This window comes from Perognathus longimembris, chromosome 16, assembly GCF_023159225.1.
Source record: "Perognathus longimembris pacificus isolate PPM17 chromosome 16, ASM2315922v1, whole genome shotgun sequence".
NCBI classification, from domain to species: domain Eukaryota; kingdom Metazoa; phylum Chordata; class Mammalia; order Rodentia; family Heteromyidae; genus Perognathus; species Perognathus longimembris.
The window spans coordinates 38,957,589-38,984,584 of NC_063176.1; the positions used below are offsets into that span (position 1 = coordinate 38,957,589).

The 26,996-nt window shown below is 37.1% G+C and overlaps 1 protein-coding gene and 1 pseudogene across 3 annotated transcripts in view; one reads left to right on the top strand and one right to left on the bottom strand.

Annotated features, from left to right (window-relative positions):
* The first annotated feature begins 7,501 nt into the window (after positions 1-7,501).
* Positions 7,502-26,996, top strand: part of Arap2 (ArfGAP with RhoGAP domain, ankyrin repeat and PH domain 2) — a 135,618-nt gene continuing 116,123 nt past the window's right edge. For all 3 annotated transcript variants that reach the window (XR_007213520.1, XM_048363996.1, XM_048363997.1), the window contains exons 1-5: positions 7,502-8,731; positions 19,284-19,342; positions 20,390-20,466; positions 21,185-21,267; positions 22,704-23,057. Coding sequence is in view for 2 of the 3 variants with exons in the window: in XM_048363996.1 (XP_048219953.1) it covers positions 7,824-8,731; positions 19,284-19,342; positions 20,390-20,466; positions 21,185-21,267; positions 22,704-23,057 (1,481 nt within the window). In the remaining variant the exon portion in view is untranslated. The remainder of the gene's footprint in view (positions 8,732-19,283; positions 19,343-20,389; positions 20,467-21,184; positions 21,268-22,703; positions 23,058-26,996) is intronic.
* Positions 15,877-16,528, bottom strand: LOC125364433 (annotated as a pseudogene).

The window sequence follows — 26,996 nt, forward strand, 5'->3', positions numbered from 1 at the left end:
AATTAGACATTCCCTATATCGTAAAAATATAGCAACATCTGGAAGAATATGTGTTTGTGCTTAGAGCAAGAGTTTTAAGGCATCTGATCAGCCTTTCAGCTGTCAAGATACAGATGTGGCTAGTGTAGTGAGGGTTAGGAGAGGGCCAGCCCTTAGCAGAAGCAACGGCCTAGTTGTTAGATACCAGGTAAAAGCTGCTTCAGTAATGTGACTTTGCTTGTCCTTTAATTAGCCCACATCTACATCTACATCTTGTAGCAATTCTGAAAGATTAAATCTCTCTCTCTTTTGTTGCTCAAGAAATCACAGCTCTACTTTGAAGACGTCTGCATTAAAACTTAAAAGTGAGTTGGGAACTGCAGCCAATTAATTTAAGTCTACATGGGTTTCTTGAAAGAGGACTTACTAAAGCTAAGGAAGATTATCAAGCACTTAACTATTAAGATATTATGTGAGAGATCTAAGCCTTGGCCTTCACTATGCTCCTAATGACTCCTCATGCTAAGTATAGGAATTAGCACCTGAGATGAAAGTACATGTTTGGTTCTAGATTTTGAGCATAGTTAAGTGTCATAATAATAATAATAATAATAAACACATAGCTTAAAATAATTCTTTCTCCTTGGATCCAAAGTATAAGATACTTATGCTTAGAACTGGTTTAGGCCAAATTTCATATATACTCTATGTACCAACTACTAACTAAATATTATTTTCCAGACAGTATTCTAAGATTGTTACATATCTTCACTCATTTCATATTTACAACATCCTGGCTAGTAAGCATTCTCATTCCTGCTTAAAGATGACAACAGACAGGTTGAGGAAAAGATGATTTACCTATCACAGAGCTGGGATCTTTGATAATCATTGTGGTGATTGTCCAGGTTTAAAGATTTAAGGTAGTCATCAATCTCAAAACACTAACCACATCTTTATTTTATTAGATTAATAAAACTGTGCTTATTGCTGTGTTAAGTGTTTTGTGGGCTTATTAGGATAATTTACAATGTTCATCTGAAGTAATGTAACATTTCTGTGCAGGCTGAAGAATTCCCCTGCATTCGAGTTTACTAATACAGTATAAGTATGATTAACTGCAATATTGTTTATAACAGATGAATTAATAATAGCCAGCATTTATGGTACATTTGCAATTCATTTCACGCATGGTTATATAAACCTTATAGGTTTATCAAAAATTCACTAAGATATGAGCTATAATATCCTCATTTGCTAATGAGGGATCTAGCCTCCAGAGAATCAAAGTAAATCATTCAAGGTACACAGTGAAAAATGGTGAAGTCTGGATTGTAATTAAGCACTTGTAATATCTATACTATAGCTTTGGCGGAATTAATGAAGGATTAAGAAAGAATAGAAAAAGGCAGAGAAACTTCATGGAGTGTACACTTGTAAAATTTCACTTGGCTCTCAAAGAGAGAAAAAATATGCACATTCTATCTCCTCTCCTTTTTTATTGTGACAAAAACCACAGTCTACCATCTTGGCCATTTTTAAATTCATAGTTTGATAATGTTAAGTATATTTATATTGTTGTAAAACAGATGTCCAGAATTTTGCAAAACTGAGACTTTATAGTCCTTTAAACAATAACTCCCCTTGCTTCCACCCTGGTACCCGCCATTTTTTCCTTGACTTCTGTGAACTGGACCACTTAACTCATACAAGTGGAGTCACAGGACATTTGTCCTTTCTGTGACTAGCTTATTGTACTTTGCATTCATTTCTTCAGGGATTCAACCTTGTGACTGGATTTCTAATTCTTTCTAAGGTTTCTTAGTATTTATTGTGTGTAACCACTGCATTTGGTTTCTCCATTCATCTCACCTGCATTAGCTGGCTTTGGAGATCCTCATGGTCAGTAATATTTTCATTTAATTCTTTCTATTCTTTTCTCTTTTTTTTTTTTAAATTCAAAGCACTACCATTGAATCACAGAAGCAACCCATTGTGTGGTTTGTGAATACTTACTTTGGTCTTAATATTCAATTCTTGACTTTGGCTTTGTACCATAGTCCTACCTCAGCTATCTTTCTACAATGATAGATACAAACCAAATTTTAATAGACAAATTCCATATTATCATTACTGCATACAGCGATTTCAAAGATTAGTTCTTCCATTAACTTGTTTTTGACCTATACATATTAGGCAACTACATGTAAATAGATGTGGACTTCTTTATTTAAACACTTACAGGGACACACCCAACCTCAGTTAAACTAAAAGAAAAAACAAGATTGCAAGGCAGGACATATAAGCAGCATTTCCCCCAATGATTTTAAGTGCCCAGGCATGCAGAATAAGAAAGGAGAGAAACAATAATGTATTTGCTATATTTTTTCATTAGATCAGTTATATAACTATTAGGAGGTTTATTGTTAGCAGCTTAAGTTATGGAATTCTGTTCATGTAATATTGATTACCTTTTATCTACCCTGTGACCTTGGGTCTAGTAATTCTACTACCCCGCTCCTTTCCCCCCCCAAGAAAGATAAGAGGATTAAATTAGATCCTACTTAGATCTGTTTGAAAACACTTTGCAACCACTGGCTATCATGGAATTATAAGTGTCCTAAAAAAAAGTGAGAGCAGTGATTACATCTTGATGAGTAAAAGAAGGATTAGTGGTCAAGCAGGGAAACACGAGCAGAAGAGATCAGACACTGCGGGTGACCACATTTTAAGAGATGACCAGGTTGAGGGCTCTTGGCTTCCTGTAAGAGTTTTTAAATTTTGCCACATAATGAAATAGGTGAGCAAATGGTAGGTGAGAGCGATGCCAAATGACCAACTATACTTTTTCTAGTTTAGCACTCAGGCTCTGATAAGTTAGGAGTTCTGGTCTACAACATCACAAAACCTACATAGTGTGAGATAGAGTAGCATGATGATCAGCATATTTTCTCTAAGTTTCTCTTTTTTGCTTGGTTTCAGGGCCCACTCACGATTGAATATGTAGTCTTCATGAATACTATGAAATCAGTTTCTTATTTTTAATCATTGAGTTTGTTTGATGTGCAAATAATATAATTCCTGTTTCTTGTGACCATTCTGTACTGAAACACCTGAAAATCTGTGAGATCTGTAGCCTGAGTGAGTTAGTGTAACATGTTATCTCCGTGAAGCCTCCTAAATTTCTTAGAATTAGCTAAGTGTCTACAGTAATTTTGTTACCAAATAGAAGACAAGGGCATGTCACTCTTTGATCATTGATGGTGACTACAGCATTGGGAGACTGAAAAGTTGCAGAGAGCTGGGGGAATAAAACTCTAGCAAGGATTTTTGTCTTGGGTAGCATTTTAGGATGTCATAAACCACCTTTGCCATTATCCAGTAAACCAGCACATGTGTTTTTAACAAGTTTTGATATAACCCAGGGAGATAGTTCCACTCCATTGAGAACTATTATTCTGGAACACAATACACTTCCCTTGTTGTTAGAATTTATAAGACTTGTAAGACATGGAAGAATTCATTATTGATTTGACAGCCCGTATCATTTTTGTAGCTATTTTCTAACCTTCCTTTTAATTCTGTTATCTTATGATTGTTAAACCTTCCTTTTCATTGCATGTGTAGTTTATAATTGAATGGAATTCAATTACACTTTGTTGTATATTTTATACAGTTATGCAGTTTCCTATATTTGGACCTGATTTGTTATTAGGACATGGAAGAAGCCCTTCTCCCATGAGGCTTATAATTCTATCTGGAAGTTAATGTTTTCTCTCCTAAAAAATGGGAAAAAATACTCAGCTCTGGAGACATCATAGTGTTGAAAATAAATAGGGTGATGAAAGTAAATATCTTCTAGCAATCACTGTTCTAAGAATTGTTGTAATACTTGAGCTAGATTCTCATTTAATTTACACCAGTGCTAAAATACCTTTTGGTGTTTTCCATTTTATAGAGCAGGAAATACAGAAATCGACTTAGGTATGTGTCTGTGTTCATACTTCTAGAAAATGGACAGGGTGGCACTCGGACTACTCTGACTCTGGACTTATGCAATTTATTCAGAAGAGCTCTCATTGAAGGGAGAAGAGTGATGAGCATAGACTAAGGTGGCCAGGTATAGTGCATCTTTAGATGTGTTAACAAATTTACAACTATAATTACCAGGTTTGGTTGCACAACCCAACTAGTTTTAGTGTGTGTTCCAGGGACAACTCACGACCCATGTTTTCCACAATTGTCTCTGTCTAGCAGATCCATAGACTATCTCCTAACAACCACTAACTGAGTGGCTTACCTCCCCATGAGGCTCATTTGGAGGTGGGATCTTTGAGGATTTCATTTTCATATTAAAGATTTTGCACTTGGTAGAGTTTCATAAAGCTGTACATGTCCATCTTTGTATTTAGTGACTTGCTTTGGGCTATTCCCTTTAAGGTAAGAATTGAGTCTGTGAAGAACTTTGGGTGCTCAGACAGTTAAAAGGTCACAGAGATGGAGGAGGACAACTCAGGCACTGGACTTGGAGAGGATTATAGAGACCAAGGAATCGGAGCTTCTTCTGTGAAATACACAATCCATTTCCTTAGCTGTATTCAGCATCTGGAATGATAGTGGAGAGATGGTTTGGGTAGAGCACTTGGTCTATCCCTCCTTGATTCAGCCACACAGGAAGTGATATGTGTATATTCCAAAGAAAGGGCGATTTTGTCTACTAAAACACAGTGCAAACACAAACACAAATAGCAAAAAAAAAAAAAAAGAACAATATTGGCCTCTCAATCACTTCTATCATCCTTCCTATCACACTTTTCTATGTCAGAACAAGTTCGAAGCACTGTGTAAAGTTCTGGGATGGCCATTATAGATGCATATGGAGAAATGAATGTTTTGTTCTATATTTTAAAGGTTTGACTTAATGCTTTTATGAAGGAAGTCAAACTAGCCTAATCAGAATTTAAATGCATGGAAAAGCAGATGCAATATATGTATAAGGAATGGCAACTTTAAACACTTGTTGCCTTAGGGAAGTGATTAATGATAATACTCTGACATGACTGAAGGATGTGGGAAGAATGTTGGACACAGGTTGAGTAAAAGCCTAGAGTTTATTCTAGCAACTCCTACCTTGCAAGAAGTATTTATGAGGTATGATGTCTGGTTCATAATTGCTATTTACAGCAGTAGTTATTATTACTATTTTATAGAGACCAGATTATGACGTAACGCTCGAAGGAACTTGGATTTGACACTTGAAGAATGTGAAGTGACACAATCAGCTTTGAGTATTTGGTGTTTCACTGATTAGAGGGGATGTTGGCAAAGGGATTTTGTTCAGAGACTACAGCAGTAATTCAGGCAAGAGATGCAATCAGCATCTGAATAGTGACAAAGGTAATGATCATAGAGTAGTATATTATGTCACCTGCTGTAAAAAGTTACTACAGATTGTGTGGCTTAAACAACAGAATTACTCCTTAGAGTTCTAGAGAGACATTGGGGTCCAAGGTCATGTTGTTGACTGGCTGATTCACTTCTTGGTGAAGGACCTCTTCCTGGTTTGCAGAGTACAGGTGTGTAGAGTGGGATGGGGTGGTGGGGTGGAAAGAGTTAGCTCTGTGTCTCTTATAGGGAAGTGATTTTGATGTATCAGAATCCCATCCTCATGACTTTTATTTAAGTAAGCTTCATTACTTCCTGGCAGTAGGGAGGGGAAGGGTCCCAGACACAGTCAAATTGAAGATTTGGATTTCAACACATAGCAAAAAGTAAAATCAGTAGTTAACCTGCTTCCTTGAATGTGGTTTATGAGATGGAAGAATTGTGTGACTGGCTGGATAATGATACCAGTATTACAGTAAGGAAGGATTTGGAGGTTGGTGTACGTGTGTGTGTGTTGCTTGTTGTTGCAATTGGTTATGTTCTAATAAAGTTTTTTAAAGCTGATAAATACATCCAGAACTTTCTGGAATTTATTGACTCCAAAAGCAAAGTGCTCTCATCCTCTTAAATTACTGACCAACTCATTGTATTTATAATTTCTAAGGTGGGTAAATTACATATAGTACTTACTGTATAAATTGCAGTGGTTATTTTCATTTTGTGGTAGGCCAAAAAAAAAGAAAGAAACCACATTTCTCTATGAAGTAACACGATTTGTGTTTGGTGTTGAGGTTTACTCACTCTGTTTCCTATTATTACATTTGACAATTTAGGTTTGACCCAGCATATGTTATGGATAGGCATTTCCTGCTTTTCCTCTTTTGTTTGTCTCTTAACTTCTCTGGTCCTGCAGATAAGATCTTTATGTGCTTTTCCTCTGGCACTCAGTTTGTTAATGTTCTCTGGTATTTTTAATAATCAAGGCAATGTCTTCTGAGAGGTTGGCACATCACGTGTGCAGTCTGAGCAGGGCCTTTTTGTGGACAATTTCTAGTAGCAATTTCCAGAAACATTGCAGCAAGCCTCCTCAGAGAAGCTTACCTTGTTTTATTGTATCTTATTTTATTACTCATCTGAGAGTTTTATGCATATTCTGTATTTTTATTGAAGCAGAATATACAGTATGTGTTTTCATAGACTGATCCTACCCATATAACCAGCTCAGAGACAAATTGACTTTAAAACACTTTATGTTGTTGGGAGAAAAATGGACTCATTTGAATTGTGTTTCTATATATACCTTGGAGGAAAATGTGACCTTTAAACTTTTACCTTTTACTTTCACATTAGCATACTTCCTGATATCTAATGCAGTTAAGAATTACATATTCAACTACTCTTATCTTACACTGTGGTATTCTTTGCATGATGCTGCCCTCTTCTTTGAAATGTGAAAGAAATATATTCTGTCTGCTTTTCACAGGTGTGAAACAAAGTGTGGTGAAAGAAAAAGTTGTTTATACTTACCTACTCTTCAGCAAAATGACTTGAAACCTGGGAATCCAAAGAATATATCTGTCAGTAGCTATTTAACACATCTCATCTATGGATATTTGATTTTAATTCTTATTTTCATCCTGGACTTGACTTTTAACTATTTACTTAGAGTCTCGAATATAAGAAGCTCCTGCTTAGCTCATAGAGTTTATGTGTAATAGAAAAAATAATCTCCACTGTTACCATTTTATTGCTGTGTAGTTTTTATCTTATGTAGGTGTCTTGTACTTTTTCAGTGGCTACTATAAAACCCTTTTATACATGCCCTCAAAACTAGCCTTCCTGATTGATCTGGTGTGCTCATTGCTTAGTAAGATGAATAAACTTTTGATCCTCATTCATTGTATGTTTGGAAGTAAATCTTTATGAAAATCATACTACTTGATACTACTGATCATACTTGATACTATTGATCGTACTAATTGATCCTACTATAGTGATCACTTCTGTCTCGTGCCTTTATGCGATACCTAGGAATTGGCTTTCTGGGCCACGCAAAGCAGTGTGCAAAGACTCCACACTCTGAGTAAAAATTAGTATTCTAATTTCTGTTATACATTGTCTTCCAGGGGAAGTTTTATGGAAAACTAGGTTTTGCTAATTAAAATAACATGAGTTAAGAGTATACAAGCTCAGGGGTAGAGTGCTTGCTGAAACTAAATCTCTGGATTAAATCCCTATCACCAGTGAAATCACATAGAGACACATGAACATACATAATAAAATTATTTTAATTTTTTTTCCTAGGCTTATGAACATGAAGCAGTCATTATGGAGAAAATAAAATTTTGAGGAACTTTTCTGTCACCAGTGGCACAGCAATAATCCATCCATCTTGTGTATGTATCACTGTTAAGCTTTCTTTGGTTGTTGTTATTCAGCTTAGTAATGAAGCCACCATTATGTCCTCAGTCAGCGAAGTAAATGTTGATATTAAAGATTTCCTAATGAGCATAAATTTGGAACAGTATCTCTTACGTTTCCATGAGTTTGGTTTTTATACAGTGAAGGACTGTACATCAATAAATGATAGCGTGCTACACAAAATCGGAATATCACCTACGGGACACCGTAGGAGGATACTGAAACAGTTACAGATAATCTTGTCAAAAATGCAAGAAATCCCCATATATGCAAATGTTCATAAGACAAAGAATGTTGATCATTCGAAAGAGCACCACCCTGCTCCCTCTCCAGATAAGAACACCTGCATAGAACCTTTGGTTTCTGGGAATAATCAACCACCTGACTTGACAAAGCTGGAACCTGTTGCAAAGAATTCCACTCCAAATGACATTACTAGGCTGGAGAGTCCTCAGATTCCTACATCGGATGATAAGCTATCTCTTTCTAAATATGACTTGCCTATTCCAGAAGATGAAGTACACCAGAATTTGAGTTCCTCTCAGGATACTTTATTTGGTAGTGAAAATAATGAAATAGATTCTTTGGTGTCAAAGAAGTCTGTGGATTATACAAATGAACAACAAGCTGGAAAGGTTGATTCTGTATCAGAAAATTTGAGTGAATGTCCTTATCCAGATCCCGAATGTCTTCCTCCCATTGACTACTCAACATCAGAAGCAGATCCTGAAAATGGAACCAATGGTTTGTCAGGATGCTCACCGCCAGCCCCTTTCTTTGAATTTCAAGGAGAAATGGTTATCAATGATTTGTACATTCCCTCTTCTCCAATCCTGTCACCTATGAGAAGTCGAAGCAAATTGGTTTCTAGACCTTCTCGATCTTTTATGCTAAGACATCGGCCTGTACCAGAGATTCCAGGGTCAACAAAAGGAATTTCAGGAAGGTAAGACTTGTACAATTAACTGTAAGTACTGATGTTGGGGGAAGTTAAGTTTCTATTTTGTCAAGATTCGTTTCTAAGTTTACTTATATATTTATACCACCAAACCTTTCTTGATTTTCTTTTCAGACATTTCCCCTATGCTATTCATACTGTATACTCTTTCCCTGGAGTATGCTTCTAACACTACCTAGAACTCTTTGGCTTTCTCCATTGTAATTGGGAGTACATCCTTTCTTTTTTTTTTTTTTGCCAGTCCTGGGCCTTGGACTCAGGGCTTGAGCACTGTCCCTGGCTTCATTTTGCTCAAGGCTAGCACTCTGCCACTTGAGCCACAGCGCCACTTCTGGCCATTTTCTATATATGTGGTGCTGGGGTATCGAACCCAGGGCTTCATGTATCCGAGGCAAGCACCCTTGCCACTAGGCCATATTCCCAGCCCTGGGAGTACATCCTTTCTCCTGAATCTACATGGGCAATTTTGTGGATTTGAAGCCAAGAACTGGCAAAAAAAAATTACCAAGACAAATGAACAGGACTATGTTTAAGAGGAGGCAGTGGGCAGGCCAGCACAAGGAAACTGTTACTGTCTTTGCTGCTACTGATATAAGATTGGAAACATGCTTTTATGGGGATACTGGTGATTTGCTGATTGATTCTTTCTTTGTAGGCCATGCTGACTAATTGTTATAGCGTGGAGTATGTTCATAACAGCCATGCAGAGGAGGGTCTCATTGCTCCTGGGTCTAGTGGTATTTTTGTTCCTGATATGTCCTGATATGCGAAGAGTGGGGCTTGTCTGTATAGGTGTCTCTTCTCAAACTTTCTTTCTACATCTTGTATTTTATTACTACTGTTCTTGTATTTGAATTGCTGACTCCGTCCCTCCATGAGATCATTTGTTCTTTGGAAGGGAACTTGTTTTTAATGTCTGTATCTATTTTACTGGGCACAATGCTAGGTACCAATTAATAATTCAACACATAGGTACCGAACTTTGTGTTCATCCTTGCCCTAGTTGGGAAGGATGTAAAGAAAAACAAAAGGCCTTGTAGTATAAAGACAGATATAAGAAGCTACTAACAGTATAGTATGCAACCAGGAGCCAGAAGAGCAGAAATCTAGGACTCCAAAGAAGACTCCTGCAAACGAATAGCAGGCCACTCATATCTGTGGTAACTGGTCAGCTGATTTATGGCAGAAACTTTTCCTCATTTCTCAGAGTTATACCTATGGTAGTTGTGGTGGGGCAGTAATTGTACCCTCCTGGAGGCAGGAAGCTATTCAAGTTTGATGTGTTTTGTATGCAGAATTCCTCCGTAGGCTGGATTTTTTTTTTGCAAGATACCCCTGGCTGGGTTCAAATCTGTGGGTGCATCAGACACTGGCCCTTAGTCACTTTTGGTAATTGAACTATAAGTTATATTTTCAAAAAAATGAAACAATTTAGCATTTTCAAGACAAAAACATGACAGTCTAACACACACATGATCCTCCCTCCATTAAAGTTTCCCATAGAAAGAACAATCCCAAATTCAGGGGTATTCAACTTTCTTGAGAAGATGGCATCCACTCTTTTTTTTTTTTTTTGGCCAGTCCTGGGGCTTGGACTCAGGGCCTGAGCACGGTCCCTGGCTTCTTCTTGCTCAAGGCTAGCACTCTGCCACTTGAGCCACAGCGCCACTTCTGGCCATTTTCTGTATATGTGGTGCTGGGGAATCGAACCTAGGGCCTCATGTATACGAGGCAAGCACTCTAGCCACTAGGCCATATCCCCAGCCCCGGCATCCACTCTTGAATGTGTACTTTTGTTCTCTAATAAAACTTCTTTTGTCTCATCTCTGAATTCTTTCTCTGGCAGTGACTGGAACCCAGAAACACTGGGTTAAAATCTCAGCCCAGAGTGACACCACAGGCAACACTATGAGTTCACCAGCAAAAAACTGTAGTCTTTATCAGAACAGCAGAGCCAGAGGCATAAGAGGAGATAAACGTTTTTGCTTCAAGAGTGTGCACTGTTTTTCATGGATTTTGCAGAGAATCTTTAGAGGTTCATGCAGTTGTAGAGGGGAAGGAAAACAACCCATCTTCTGGGAGTCATACTGGGTCTGAGGATTAAAGTGATAGGAGAGATTAATAAAGAGAAAAACATGCCAGTTTATTGTTACAAGTAAATATAAATGTTACTCAGTGCGGAAGCCAGCCCTCCCAGGGATTAAAACCCTGAGAAACAGCAGTTAAGTGTCAAAAGTTTTACCTACTGGAGTTAGACAAAGAGTAGCAAATAGTAATAAAGTAACTAAATCATTGGGAGGGTTTTTGTTGTTGTTTTTTAAAGGGAAAGATAGCTCAAAGTCTGTACAGATTTCTTTCTATGTTTACTATATCCATTTCCATCTTTGTGCATATGATTTTTATTTTTCACATGGGAATTTCAACTGTTGCTTCTGAGGAACACTATCAAGGTCAGAGAAATACCTTTACACCTGCTGTTTTGTTGTTTGTTTTTCCTTTTCAACATTCATATGCAATGGCTTCAACTCCAAATAGTCAATATGGCAGAGTGTTATATTTTTAACTCCTTTAGTTATAAATAGAAAGCTCTGCACCAAATGCAATGCTGTTAATTTTATGGCCATGTGTTTGGAAATTAGAAAGAAAATAACCTGAAGATGAGTGAGACAGAATTTTGTGCTCTTGTGCTCCTTGGCAGAGCTCCTCAGAGCGCCTCTCAGGTCAGCAGCTGGCTGCTCAGTAGGGTTGCAGTCCTGTAGGCAGGCCAGCCTGCTTAGTGGTGCAGCCCAACAGCAGACAGTGCCTGTTACTGTTGCAACTCTACCAAGAGTGCTGCTATAGCTTTCTTGGGTTCTTCTCCCAGGAACTAGACCAGTGAATCCAAGACAGCAGAGGGTGAATGTGAAGAACTTTATTCAGAAGAGAAGTATCTGCCACTGCCGGCACCCTTTCAGCTCTGGAGAATCAGGTGTTTTGGAATATTTTTTAATACCCTGAGCTGTGTTTTGAATGGTTGTCCTTATTAAAATTAGGTATTTTGGAAGATGAGGATTTATTTATTTATTTATTGGTCAGACATGGGGCTTGAACTCAGGGCCTAAGCACTGTTCCTGAGCTCCTTTTGCTCAAAGCTAGCACTCTCCCATGTTGAGTCACAGCACAACTTCTGGTATTGTGGTGGTTACTTGAAGATAAGAGTCTCACAGACATTCTTGCCTGGGCTGGATTTGAACTGTGATGCTCAGGTCTCAGGCTCTTGAGTTTTTGAGTCGCTAGAATTACAGGCATGACCCACTAGCACTTAGTTTGGAAGATGAAATCTTACTGTTAATTTCTAATAAGGTCTCTTGCAAATCCTTTCACCAGGGTTATGGGATGATGATGGAAAATGAGAAGGACCTTGGGAGGGGAGGTAGAGAGAGGGAGAGGGAAGGGAGAGGGAGGGAAAGAAGAAGGAAGGTGGAGGGAGAAAGGATGGAGAATGGGAGGAGAGGGGTGGGGAATTTTGAAACAGTGTCTCTCTTGGTAGACAAGATGCTGTCCCAGGGGTCCTGGGTTCTAACTAATTTACTCTTTTATTGGTAGTAAATGATTTAGCACTAGCTGTATCACAGGATTTTTTTTTTCAATGTGATTTTTATTCCCCGCTACAATCTTTCCTTGGATTATGCTACTAATTGGAAACTACTTTTGTGCTGCTTAGATCATGAATGAGCAAATAAAAGAACCTTTTTTTTTTGCCCCACATGACTGTCTACTTTTCTTAGTTATTCTTTGTGTTGCACAAAGCAGTTGCACAACTTAATGTTAAGATTCTTTTTATGTTTCGTTATTATGTGTCAGGTTTTTAAATTATTATCTTCAAATAGTTGTGCAAGGATGGTTTAGCTTCACATATCCACTTATGAGTACAATGTGTGTGGATCAAGATGACTCCTCATCCTTCTCCCCCTTCCCCATCTATACTCTCCACACTAATCTCATCATCTCTCAACAAGTTTTCTACTTCTTTCGTTTTCATGTACATATATTTAGTTGCTCCCCATTCTTTCCATTCCTCCACTCCCCTGCTTTTTTTGGCCACTAGTCAAGACATGTTTCAGCTTTGTGATTTTCATTTTGTTGACGTGTTAGTTGTTCAAAGGGGGACACCAGGGAATCTTCCTCTCTCGCATGCCACACTTTGTCACTTTGTGTATTTCTGCATATGGCCCCCTACATGTTTACATACATTTTACTTGTAACATTCCCATATGAGAGAAAGCAGGTGTCCTTTGTTTTTCTGAGCTTGCTTACTTCATGCAGTGTGATTCTTTTCAGGTCTTTTAAATTAAGCTTCAGATGATAGGAACTTGACCAGTCTCGTTTGGTCAATTAATATTTACAAGTAATATTCTGTATTCTCCTTGCCTCCTTCCTTTCTTTTCTAACTTGTCTGAAAAAAAATTGACATTCTAATCAGATAGATTGTCTTTTTCTTGCTTGGACTGGTTTCTGAAACCCTGCCTGTCCCCCTTACCCCACAGTTCTCCCCTGATCTTAGGGTTTGGAACTCGGAGCCTTACATTGCAGGGCAATTGTACTATCACTTGGGCCATACACTGTGCCTGCTCTTTTTCCTTGGAGGGCTGGGCCAGATAGGGCTATGGAAGACAAGAAAGCTCAGGGCATCTTTTTAACTCTTAACTGTTGAGGTCTGATCAGACCTAAAGGTAGGCTTTCACACTTCTAGTTCTTTGTTGCCCCAAATAGAAACTGAGTTCAGCTGGCATCTTGCTATTTCCATGTGAACTCTGGGATTGTCCTGTGAACTTTATCAGGGGAATCATGAAGTGGGAAGGAACAAGTCCCTCAAGACACTGAGAGACGTATCTTTCTTTCTATTCTCTGCAATTTAATGTGTTGTTTTATAAATCTTTCATCTTATTTTATTGTCAAGGTGTTGTACAGAGGTGTTACAGTTACATATGTAAGGAAGTGAGTACATCTCTTGTCCAACTTGTGACCCCCTCCCTAATTTTTTTCCCACCTTCCTTTCTCCCCAAATCCTCCCCGACTCTGAGTTAATATAGTTAATTTACAACATATTGTCTTGTGAGTATTGCTGCTACATTGGTTTGCCTTTTACCCTTACAGTGGCAACAGGGGCTAAATCATAGGGAAGATAACAGAAGAAAAAAGAAATAATTTCACATACTACATTAAAAATAACATCAGTGATAAACCACTTGTTTCCATATTTTGGAGATCATTTCACTTAGTATCATGTTTTGTAATCATATGTACATATAGCTATTGAGCTATTGTGATCATCTGCTAGGACTATCCAGGACACATACTATTGCTAACAAGGGAGAATACAGAATTTATGTTTTTTTGGGTCATGAGGGGATGTCATTTTTTTCTGATAGAAGCATAGGATTCCATTATGTATATTTGCAACAATTCCTTGAGCCACTGTGGGGCTTCTGGGTTTGTTCCATATTTTAGCTATGGTAAATAATGCTGCAATTATGCAACTGTTTTAACATTTGGCACAGGATGTAAATCAATTCCTCCTTCCTCTCTCTCTCTCTCTCTCTCTCTCTCTCTCTCTCTCTCTCTCCTTCCCTCCCTCCCTCCCTCCCTTCTTCTCCCCGTCCCTCCTGCTCCTCTTTCTCTTAGACACAGTGTTTCTGAATGTTTGGAGAGAAGGGAAAACAATGGAAGCAAGCCTATTATAAAACAGGAATCTGAACCTACACTTGCCAGCTCTCAAGTTTTTATTAGAATTTATAAAATTAGCTGGTGATATGGCCTAGTGGCAAAAGTGCTTGCCTCGTATACATGAAGCCCTGGGTTCAATTCCCCAGCACTACATAAACAGAAAATGGCCAGAAGTGGCACTGTGGCTCAAGTGGCAGAGTGCTAGCCTTGAGCAAAAAGAAGCCAGGGACAGTGCTCAGGCCCGAAGTCCAAGGCCCAGGACTGACCAAAAAAAAAAAAAGAATTTATTAAAATTAATAATCTTTGTCTAGGTGTAGTGGTATACACATTTACATAATACTAGCACTTATGAAACAAAAGGCAGAGGATTGTGAGGTCTAGGTCATCCTGGCTATGTGGAGTTTGGGACTGGCCTGGGCTACCTAGTGAGACTTCCATTAAAAAAAAAATGGGCACTTAGCATCATCTTATGCATTCATAAGGGCATAGCTATTAGGCTCTTGTGATCCTCTGCTCTGACTAGCCTAAATGAGTGTTATATCACTGTTGTAATTACTTTCCACATGCCATGTGAAACCGTAGCTTCTATTGTTGATGAGCCTCTTGTATCCCCTTCCTGTGGTTGTACCTGCACTATCACTGTATCTTATCTGAGTACACTGGAAACTGTATATACTGTTATTAGAACTAGGGAAGTGAAAGGGAATATCAAAATAGAGAGACAAAGGATAAAAAGACAAATGACTCCAAAAGCAATACTTGCAAAAACCATTTGGTGTAAACCAACTCAACAAACTCATGGGGGGAGAGGGTGAGGTGGAGGGGGCAATGAGGGAGGAGGTAACAAACAGTACAAGATATGTACCCAAGGCCTAACATTTGAAACTGTAACCTCTCTGTACATCACTTGGACAATAAATAAGAAAAAAAAATGGGCAGACATAGATAATTGAAATGGGGAACACAATTTTATAGACTTTAGTGTAAAATGTATGAAGAGAAAGTATAAATATAGCATTTAGCATTTGTTTGCTCTGTTGAATCTTAAAAAAGCCAGAAACACATCATATGCTTTTTATTTTCAGGAAAAGCTTCACATTTCACTTTAAAGCAGAAACATGCTACAATCCTTAAATTAAGGCTTTAATTCCCTCCTTATACTATGCTTTCCGGATTAGTTTTTTTAAATCAGGACCATTATTTCAGTATTTGCAATTTTTGGCATGAACATCTAAATAAAATAAAAGATTTTCTATTCTTTCCTTTTCTATTTCTTTTTTTTTTTAAACTCTCAAACTGCACTACTACTTCATATTTTGACCAAAATTTTAGATCCTGGAAGTGCAAAATGCAAAATCAAATGACCAAAAATGCTGAATAAACAGCATTGTTAATATACGAAATATTTATATTACTGTACTAGTAATGTGGTGTTCTCCATGTCAGTAAAACTTTGGAACCACATAGCTGATTTGTTAAATTTAGTCCATGCCAGCTTCCAAAAACCAGAAAAGATTTTAGTTTGCTTCATTCTTTGATGCTTCATCAAAATTTTCTATAAGATCTGGAACATGGTCCTTCTCATCCATGTCTTCTGGTTTTGGTGCTTTGTTATCCAACACTTGCCGAGGGAACTGTTCTAAGACTTGTTAAGCTGTCAGCTCTGAGCTGACTTAATATTCTGGGAAGCATTTCTGTGATTGGTGTGGCTTCTACATGACCTGTAATTGCAAAGGTGTTAGCAAAGAGGGAAGCTTGGACTTTGGGGTTGTTGAAATGAATAACGGTCCCATCATCTTTAATCCTATTCCCCTCTTCAATACCAGCTATATTATTCACTGCCAGGTGTTTTTTTTTTTTGTTGTTGTTGTTGTTTTGTTTTGTTTTTTAGAAAACTCTGAAGCTTTTTGTCATCAGCTGTAGCTGTTCTGTGTACCACCTTCTTCTTTCTGTGAGCATTACCCTTGCCCCCTATCCGGACCTGAGCCTGAAGTTTGGCTAACTTTTCTTGATTCATGCTGCTGATAAATCTGAAACAGGGAGGGTCCTCCAACACCAACACGTGGCCAGGGCAAGATGGCTGCCTCACCAGACAGAGAAAGACAGCTGTGGCCACTGTGGGACACTCCACCCCCCCCTCCCTACCTCTCCCTCCCTCTCTCTCCCTCCCCCTCTCTCCTCTCTCCTCCTCGCCCTCCCCTCCCCCTCTTTCCCTCCCTCCCTCCCTCCCTCCCTCCCTCTCTCTCCTTCCTTCCTTCCTTCCTTCCTTCCTTCCTTCCTTCCTTCCTTCCTTCCTTCCTTCCTTCCTTCCTTCCTTCCTTTCTTCTTTCTCGTCATTTCTTTTCCTTTTTTGGTGATGATCTTGGGCTTGAACTCAGGACCAACTTGGATGTTGTTGCTGAGCTACTTTGCTCAAAGCTATTCCTGTATCATTTGATGCACAGCTCCACATCTATCTTTTTTAGTTAATAGGAGGTAAGAATCTGGCACATTGCTTTCTAGGGCTTGCTTATAAATGTGATCCTCAGATCTCAGCCTCCAGGTTTGTGCTGCTGGCAGCCAGTTTAAATAAAGTTTTAATAATTAATAGATTCATTATTAGAGAATAAGAACATGTATTAATATCTTTGGTATACATCCAAATTAAAGCCATTCACTTGTACTTTGTTTTTCATAAATTAAAGTTCTACCTTGTTTGAAAAAAGTACATATCCAATTGAGCTCTTGTAGTATACTAAAAATTCATGATGTTTTATAGTTGTATAGTGTAATCTTTTTGCACTATTCATTCTTATCCTAAGGACAGTTTGCAGAACCTTGCAGAATGAGGAAATCCCAGCATTGTGAAATTCACAGTGCTGAAAATCACCTACTCTGAGATTTGTGAATTCAGGTTTGTGTGTTAGGTAGGGATTATGGTAATCACAGGTCAATTTTAAACTGCTGCCTGAGGATTATAGTGCGTTATCATGGAAATTCAGCTCATTTTAACAACGAACTTGTAGTTTGTTGGCAGTTGTGATATCTATGTTATTGAAAACATTCTGTGAAATGATACATACAATCTGCATGTTGTTTTTTCCTATGACTGCCTTGCCTAAGTCATGGATGTTTGATATTAACCTTTGTATGTCATTGCTTTTCTTGACAATTTAAGTGATGAAAATATAAGTGAGCTGGGTGCTGGTTGTTTGTACCTGTAATCCTAGCTACTTAAGAAGCAGAGATCTGAGGATTGCAGTTTGAAATCAGCCAGGGCAGGAAAAGTCCATGAGACTGTTATGTTCATTTAACCATCAGAAAACCAGAAGTGGCACTGTGTCTCAAAGTGGTGGAGTACTAGTCTTGACCAATAAAGCTCAGGGACTGCGACTGCACCCAGGCTTTGAGTTTAAGCCCTAAGACTGACCCCACCCCCCCCAAAAAAAAAGGAAAAAGTACTTTTTATTTTTCTTTCTTTAAAATTTTCTTAAATGAACCCTTTCAATTCTGATATCAAAACTAGTTCTTGCCCATTGTGATTGCTGTAATAAAAACCATAACTTGGTGTTTTATATGGCATAAATTTATTTTCCGACAGTTTAGAGGCTAGACATTGAACTCAAGGTGTCAGCATGATTGGGTTATCACAAGACTGCCCTGGCTTTTAGGGGCCTTTTTCTTTTTTCTTTTTGGCCAGTCCTGGGCCTTGGTCTCAGGGCCTGAGCACTGTCCCTGGCTTCCTTTTTGCTCAAGGCTAGCACTCTGCCACTTGAGCCACAGTGCCACTTCTAGCCGTTTTCTGTATATGTGGTGCTGGGGAATTGAACCCAGGGCCTCATGTATACGAGGCAAGCTCTCTTGCCACTAGGCCATATCCCCAGCCCCTAGGGGCCTTCTTGATATCTGCTCATACTTCTGTTCTCAGAGCCTGGGTTCAAGGAGAGCCATCCGTCTCTGGTTTCTGTTTGTATAAGACTTCCAGTCCTATTGAAATAGGGCTCTCTCCTCATTATTTCATTCAACCTTACTTACTCCTGTGATCTCTATGTCCAACTATATTCACACTGTATTAGGGATTTACCATAAGAATATCTATAAGTAAGGCTCTGTACGTATGCACTTAATTTCCTCCATTCATTTGCATACTGGACCATTTCTATGCTTTTCATTATATATATTCATTATATATATGTATGTATATTCAGCTATATTTGTGGTGGAATGCTTGAGGAACCCTTGTCTGAAGTCTTGAGTAAGGGGAGGGGGAAGACAAGGCATGTGATGAAAGAGGAAGTAGAATTATGACTTCCTGTGGGGGAGAAGCAGCATCCTCTTAGTACATGAAGTTCAACTAGTGACTGTGGTGTGAGTCATCACTAAGAAAAAAAAAAGGAAAACCACAACAAAAATATTTAGACAAAGTTATTTTTAACTTGTCAAATGTCAGACCTACAGAAAGTAGGTAAAAATAATGTTATCATATACCAATCATCACAATTGAAATAATTTTGCTGTGTAGACCTCAACTTCAGTGGGCTGAGAAATAATAAATTTTAGTGACATGTTCTTTCTTGCTTCTTTCCTCCATGCCAAGACTAACCAGTATTCTGAAATTGGTTGTTTGACTTACTGAGCTATGCTTTTGCACTTTCACTGAAAGTGCAAAGGCATTGTTGTAGATAGATATTATTTTTCCCTTTAACATGCTGCATAGAAAAACATATTTGTGTAATTTAGCCATTCTTTTTATATCAAATCAGACTTATTTTGAATTTTTCAGTCTCTATATGTTTCTGTAATAAATACCTTACTTAGGGTAGTAAATAATAATGCATAACTTTTTATCTTTAAGCTATTTCCGTGAGAGAAGAACTGTTACTTCCCCACCTGGAAAACCTGTGACACTGAAAAGTGAGTATAAATAAATTAGTTCCTACTCATTTGGTAGCCTTAAAAATATGTTAAAATTGTGGTTGAGAAAGGCAGCCCACTAGTGAAATAGGAAATAATCTAACTCTGTGCCAGTGTTCAGAGTACTTCAAAAGTGCTAAAGGTAAGTGAACAAAAGATATTAATATATACCCAGACACCTGGAAATTTGTGCATGCTTTTTGAAAAAGAATTTTTAGGCAAGTTTCACTTACCATTAGTTAAAATTGAAGGCATTTAACTAAAATAAATGGTTGTAGACATCTGAGATGTATGGAAAGTGCATTTTCCCATGGTAACAGGAAAGAGCTGACATTATTGCTGTGGTAAATGGGTCTGTGGGAGAGCTTTTCTTTCTGTTGGAAAATTCTGCTTATACAAGGTGAGAGACAATGTTTGTGACAATAACAGGGCAAATGATTGACAATCTCTGTCTGCCTTTGGAAAAAATTTGCCCTAATAGAAATGTGAGTAGTATGAATTCCTTCTTGGAGATATAGTATAGTTCAAGGATGGTTGAAATTCTCCTAAAATAATGTCATTACAGTTATGTTATGTAGCATTGATAGATAACTAAATAGATTGTAAGATTTTAATCACTCTATGGTAGTGATCTGCTTGTAATTGTTTATTGAACAGTCTAGTTAAGATCTTTTCACATGGAATATTCTCTTATTTAGGAATCAGCATTTTGAATGACACATGGCAGGTTTTATTTCCTGTGGGCAATGTACTTGGTTATGTTAGTCTAGATCTTAAGTAATCACTGTGATAATTGAGAAGTGAGTGTTGGGGTGTGTGTGTGAAGGGATTAGTATGTAAGGAGTGACGTTTGTTAAGAGCACCATAATGGGAGAGTTGATTAGGGGGAAGTAAGAATTGTGAACAGAATTTTATATTCCCACCCAATAATGCTTAAGTTCAGATATTGCTGTAAAATATTTAAACACGTTTTAATTTCTTCTCTTCTCCCAACTATTGCATGTTACTCATCTTTTTCCATTCTCATTCTGTAATTTCCCCCACAAGATTCAAATGAGGAGAATTCATCTTCCATCTTTCCTTATGGAGAGACATTTCTCTTCCAAAATCTAGAAAATGCCAAGGTTAGTCTCATATGTTTTGTTTTATTTTTTCCATGATAAGTTCTTCACCCTACTGATTATATGTGCCTTTTTATTTTCTTATACCCTGTTTGAAGAATGCATTATTTTGAAGAATGAAATTTCTAGAGAATAAAATTATGGAAAAAACTGTATCTTTAAATATATATCATAAAACATTTTCATCTTAATTTTAGGTATGGGTTTTAAAATTTTGCCACAAGGTAAATTTACTGTTAGTAAGGAAAAGAAAAACCCACAAAAACTCCTCAGATTTTGCTTTGCTTTGTAATTGAATACATACTCATAGGTATGCTGACTTTTGATTATTTATATATTTTACTTAGTTTATTGGTCAGGATTTCTTTTGTAGTACTTTTCATCCTATCCTGCTTTATTTCTTGTTTTTGACAACAGAGAAGCTGAGAGAAATGTGTAGCAGGGGAGGTGTAAAAGTATATGAATTTGTTCTTATAGAACATTTTTGTCCTTAGTTTCCATGCTGAGGCATAATTCAAATATAATCAGAAAGATGCACCAGAAGGTTGCTGTTTAATGTAATCTCTCTAATTATATATTTTACTAATGAAAGTAGATATAAGCAATTGGACATTTAATTAGAATTAAAGTCAGATATTGTACATCCTTGTATAATATTACCATAATGAGACCATCTCTGAACCCAAAAGCAAAACATTAATTGTACACTGTTTTTAAACAGAAGAGATCTATAAGGAATGAATTTTGGACTAAAGAAAAAGAGGAAGCAACTATTCCAAGGAATTCTTTTTTAATCAGATCAAGGTATGATTTCATGTCTGAGGATGTTTCATTCATTAGAATAAATATTTTTAAATGTAAGCTATGGTTTACAATTTTATATTGTATTCCTAAGAAAATAGTTACCTGAATTAGTCCAAAGGTTTCTTTTGGACTTTTAATAAGCTAATTGTATGGGAGGTTATTTTGTTTTATTCTAATTCCAACCATTGCCCCCTTCTTAATATGGAAAATAAATGATCATTTACTGTCTGTCAAATATCACAAGTTATATTAATTTAAAGGCAAAAGAAAAGTGATCAAAGTACTGTTTAATTGTAGGACATTGCAAATGTAATCTGTACTTTCTGTTATAGTTTCGTTGTTGAGAAGAGACTTGATTACCCTGTTATTGTGTTGAACAAAATGAAGCAGAATTTGTAGGCACTGACTTAGATTTTGTTTTTTTCTTTGCCCTCAGTTTTATTGGTACTTCTTGGCATAGTGGAGCATTATTTCTATTTACCTTTTATTTTCTAAGAATTCATAGTTTTCAAAAATTTCTGGCATCCAGAAAGATGTAATTTGACTCCTTGGCATACCATTTCATCCACTGGAGAAAAAAACCAAAACTTCCTTTTTAGGAGTTTTGTTTTGCATAAGTTACTGAGTGAATTTATCCTGCCATTTCTTAAATCTATAGGAATGTGCTTAGCTAATGTGAGTACATCCTAATAATTATACTTTATGTACTGTTTGCTTTCTGAATATTTACTGACACTATATTTTTGGCTAGCAGTGTGAAATGTGTTTTTCTTCATTAGCCCTGAAACATAATACTGAATTTCTGAGCAATCAGACACAATCTGCATTTTATTACATTATGGTCGAACATGTAGTCCTTAAATTGCTTAAAAATGAGGATGGGAAGCTGATAATAATATCTACAAGCAGATAACCTAGTGTTATATAATGTTGCCCAGAGCTTAGAGGTTGAGTTGAATAACTGATTTGGGCTTCTGATATTTAAATTGAGATGTAAAAACTATTATCTCTGCTTACTACCTGCACCAAACTTGCAAAACCAAAAGGAACTAGGTTAAATTATACTTAAAAAATTAATGGTATTCAAATGTAGCACTTTGAGCCACAGTACCAGTTCTGGTTTTCTGCAGGTTAATTGGAGATAAGAGTTTTATAGACTTTCCCGGTCTGGATCTTAGCCTCCTGAGTAGCTAGGATTACAGGTGTGAACCACTGCCGCCTATTAAGAGTATTTCTTCTAATTTTTCTTGTTAAGTTTTGAAAATTATTAGATTGGGTAATTGAATGCTTAAGGCTTTTCTGACTTTTCGTTTCTATGGTTAGTTACTTCTAAGTAAAATAAACCCCCAAAACAAAAGTAAAGCAAAGAAATAGTATAATCTTAAGTCTCATCTAACATGTTAAAACTTGAATCCCATTTCTTTCTTTCTATTTAGCATCTATGATAATAGGAAGGAGAAAATCAGTGAAGACAAAGTAGAAGATATTTGGATACCTCGAGAGGATATAAATAATTTTCCAGGTGACTCTGCTTCTGAATCAGAATACTCAACAGTAGAAGAATGCTTTCAGAGCTTAAAAAGAAAAAATTCAAAGGCATCTAAGTCTAAGACCCCCAAACCACTAAATTCAGACCCTGTAAACAGGCACAGTTATCCTTTAAGCTCAACAAGTGGAAATGCTGAATCATCAACCATTTCCTCAAATGCCATCTCTCCTTATGCCTGCTTTTATGGGTCTTCTCCAATGAAGGTTAAAGCTGGATGGCTAGACAAGCTCTCTCCTCAAGGGTATGTATTTATTCGTCTTTGATTTCATAAGTATATTTTGAAAAGTTTCATTTGTCCATTTTATACCTGTTAGTGTTCTATATTTACCTTAACATACCCCTGCAACCTATCAATTTCTTAGGATGTTCAGCACACTTGTGCATATGCTGGCCTGTAGAAATAAGGGGGGTGTGCAGTGATGGGCTCATTAAGGTTCTAAATAACAAAACTGAAACTTACTGCTTTCCATCTAGGTTCCTAATGTTAGTCATTAGCCTCGCACCATTGTATTCTATCCTGTGTCCTAATTTACAACACAGAAAACAACACAGACTTGAATTAGTTTTAGTCCACACTGTGTGGATTTTGTTCATATCAAAACTGTTCTGTTTGCATATATGAGGCTATTGTAGTTAGACAAAAGTGAATCATTGTTAGATTGAGGGTCTTCACTGTTACTGATATTTGTGTGTTTCCCCAGGCTATTAAAAGTATTCCTTTAATATTTTAAAATAGATTTATTTCAGATGTTTAAGTAACTTATATCCGTTATGCACTGAACTGAGAAGTCTTGGGAGAGGGATTATATTTAATTAGAATTGTTTTCCAGAATCCTGTTCTTTGTTTTTTGGGGGTTTGTTTTGGTGTTGGTCCAGGGGTTTGAACTCAGTACCTGGGTGCTGCTCCTGAACTTCATTTTGTTCAAGGATAGGGCTCTGTCACTTCTGCCACACTTCCACTTCCAGCTTTTTGGTGGTTAAAGGGAAATAAGAATCTCATGGACTTTCCTGCCTGAACTAGCTTTGAATGATGATCCTCAGATCACAGCATCCTGAGTAGGTTGATATGATTTTAGGCATGAATCATAGGTACCACTCCTGGCATCCTAACTTAAAAAATGTTTAGTTGAAGTACTTACTCATAATGGTTCTCACAAATTATTATTTTGGCATTAAGCTGGTCATGTGCAAATTGCTGATTTGGTGACTACTTAGAATTTATTTGCTTTCTCTAGTATTTCCCTAAAAATGTACTTCCTTTGCCCAGAAATTTGTTTGAACGAAAATAATTGTAGAATTAAGGAGAAGAAGCATCTGATGGAAGCTGAATTATATTTCTTACCTATTAAAATTTTTATATATGTAAGGTGCAGGAATTACTTTTTAGAAATGTTAAATCTACAAGTTTTATGATTGCCAATTACATTGTTAATATTTCATATATAGATTGTATTCTTTTAAAAAATTCAGTTTTGAACACATTGAAGTACTGTACTCTTAGTTATCACTTATTTAGTGCCATTCCTTTTGTCTGCGGTTTGAGGACAAAGTAGTATTCTTTGTGCATTTCGTACTTTTATAAGTTGTCAGCATTATTGGCAAATGCTTATTTAAATATTAAAAGCATGAGTCAGCACTTGTATATTCACATTGGTGAAGACACAGTGAGCCTGAATGTTCTCAGAACTTCATTTCTTTATAGTTGAAGTGCTTAGAAAGCTACCATGGGTAGCTCCTAGAACCACAGGGAGAGTCAACAGACCCCTGTTACAGTGTCCAGAATCTGGGGTCTCCTGAGTGGAGAAAACGTGACCATTTTTGGCCACATCTGGGACAAATAGAACATTTTTCTCTCTTCTTTTTGGTCAGAACATTGATTTTATATCCTTTCTGGTTGGAACTTGCCTAAGGTTAGATGCTGTAATTTTTGTTAGATTTATATTTTTCTATTTTGAAGGAGATGATTGAGTTTTCTGACAGAAAGGTTTTGTTTTGAGTGCCAGTATATGAATAGAGGTAGAAAAGTAAACAAATGTTCTTAAAAATTTTTTTTCACTAAGAACTTTGAAAACTCTTTGATTACATTATTGTAGCTAGAGAGAAATGCGTATAATTAAAAGTATGTGTTTATTAGATTCTAAGTAGAATGTTGGTTCCTAGTTAGACTGTAGGGCCTATTTTAAGGGTTTTTAGGATGCTCATTAATTAGAAAAATTGAAGATGTCTCATTCCTTATGGAAAGTTTGCTGATCTTTAAAAATTCATGGCCCTATGGCTCCTTTATAGGATTCACTGATTGAGGTAGCATTTGGAATTCCATTATAGTGACCCCAGTAAATATTTTTATAAAGGGTCAAATAGTAAATATTTGAAGTTTTGCAGCCTAATGCTTTCTGTTTACAACTATTCGACTCAGTAGCTTTAGCATGAAAACAGCTATCAAAGAAGTATAAACCAACAAAAGGACTGAGTTCCTGCAAAACTTTATTTAAGAGTACATGTGGTGAACAAATTTGGTTCATAACCCATAAGCAAAGGCCAGATTAGACAGATTAATAAAACTCTTATTATATAACAGGTATATCTTATTATAAAACAAATATATCCATCTCCCTTAGGATCCAGATCTAAAAGTTTAATCTTGTTTTTATTTCAAATTTTTATTATCAAACTGATGTACAGAGAGGTTACAGTTTCATACGTTAGGCATTGGATACATTACTTGCACTGTTACCTCGTCCCTCATATCCCCTCCCCTCCCCCCTCCCCCTTTCCTTTTCCCCCCATGAGGTGTTCCATTTACTTAGACCATACAGTTTTGCAAGTATTGCTTTTGTAGTTGTTTTTCTTTTTTTTACCCTGAGTCTCTCAATTTTGGTATTCCCTTTCAATTTCCTAGTTCTAATACCAGTATACATGGTTTCCAATATACTCAGATAATGTTACAGAGACAGAGTAGGTACAACCACAGGAAGGTGATACAAGAACATCATCAATAATAGAAGCTATAGATACACATGGTACGTTGAAGGTAGTTACAACTGTGATATAACAATCGTTTCCATAACATGGAAATCATTTCACTTAGCATCATCTTATGTGTTCATGAGGGTATAGCTATTGGGCTCTTGTGATCCTCTGCTGTAACTTGCCTAAACCTGTACTAAGTACTCCCAATAAGGGAGACCATAGAGTCCATGTTTCTTTGGGTCTGGCTCACTTCGCTTAGTATAATTTTTTCCAAGTCCTTCCATTTCCTTACAAATGGGGCAATGTCATTCTTTCTGATAGAGGCATAAAATTCCATTGTGTATATGTACCACATTTTCCTGATCCATTCGTCTACGGAGGGGCATCTGGGTTGCTTCTAGATTCTAGCTATGACAAATTGTGCAATTGTTGTGCTGGTGGCTTTACTGTGACTTTATTTGTGGTCTTTTGGATAGATACCCAAAAGTGGGGCTGCTGGGTCATAGGGGAGTTCTATATTTAGCCTTCTGAGGAATCTGCATACTGCTTGCCAGAGTGGCTGAACCAGTTTACATTCCCACCAACAATGAAGTAGGGTTCCTTTTTGGCCACATCCCCTCCAACAATTGTTATTGTTAGTTTTCTTGATATATGACATTCTTACCGGGGTAAGATGGAATCTCAATGTTGTTTTGATTTGCATTTCTTTTATGGCCAGTGATGTAGAGCACTTTTTCGTATGTCTTTTGGCCATTCTAATTCCTCATCAGAGAAGTCTCTTTGTAAGTCTTTAGCCCACTTGATGAGGGGGCTATTGGTTCTTTGCGGTTTTATTTTGGAGGAAGGTAATTTTTTTAGTTCTGCATATATTTTAGATATGAGGCCTTTGTTCGTTGAATGTCCAGTAAAGATCTTCTCCCAATCCGTGGGCTTTCTGTTTATCTTGCGAGCTCTGTCCTTTGCCATGCAGAAGCTCTGCAGTTTGATGCAGTCCTATTTGTCCAGCCTTTCTTTGATTTGTATCCTTTCAAGGTCTTTGTTAAGGAAGTTCCGTCCTGCGACACGGAGCCCAAGTGTTTCTCCTACTCCTTCCTTTAGTGTTTTCAGGGAATCTGTTTTGATTTAGAAGTCTTTAATCCATTTGGAGTTGATTTTGGTGCAAGGTGATATATAAGGATCTAGTTTTAGTTTGTTGCATGTGTTGAACCAG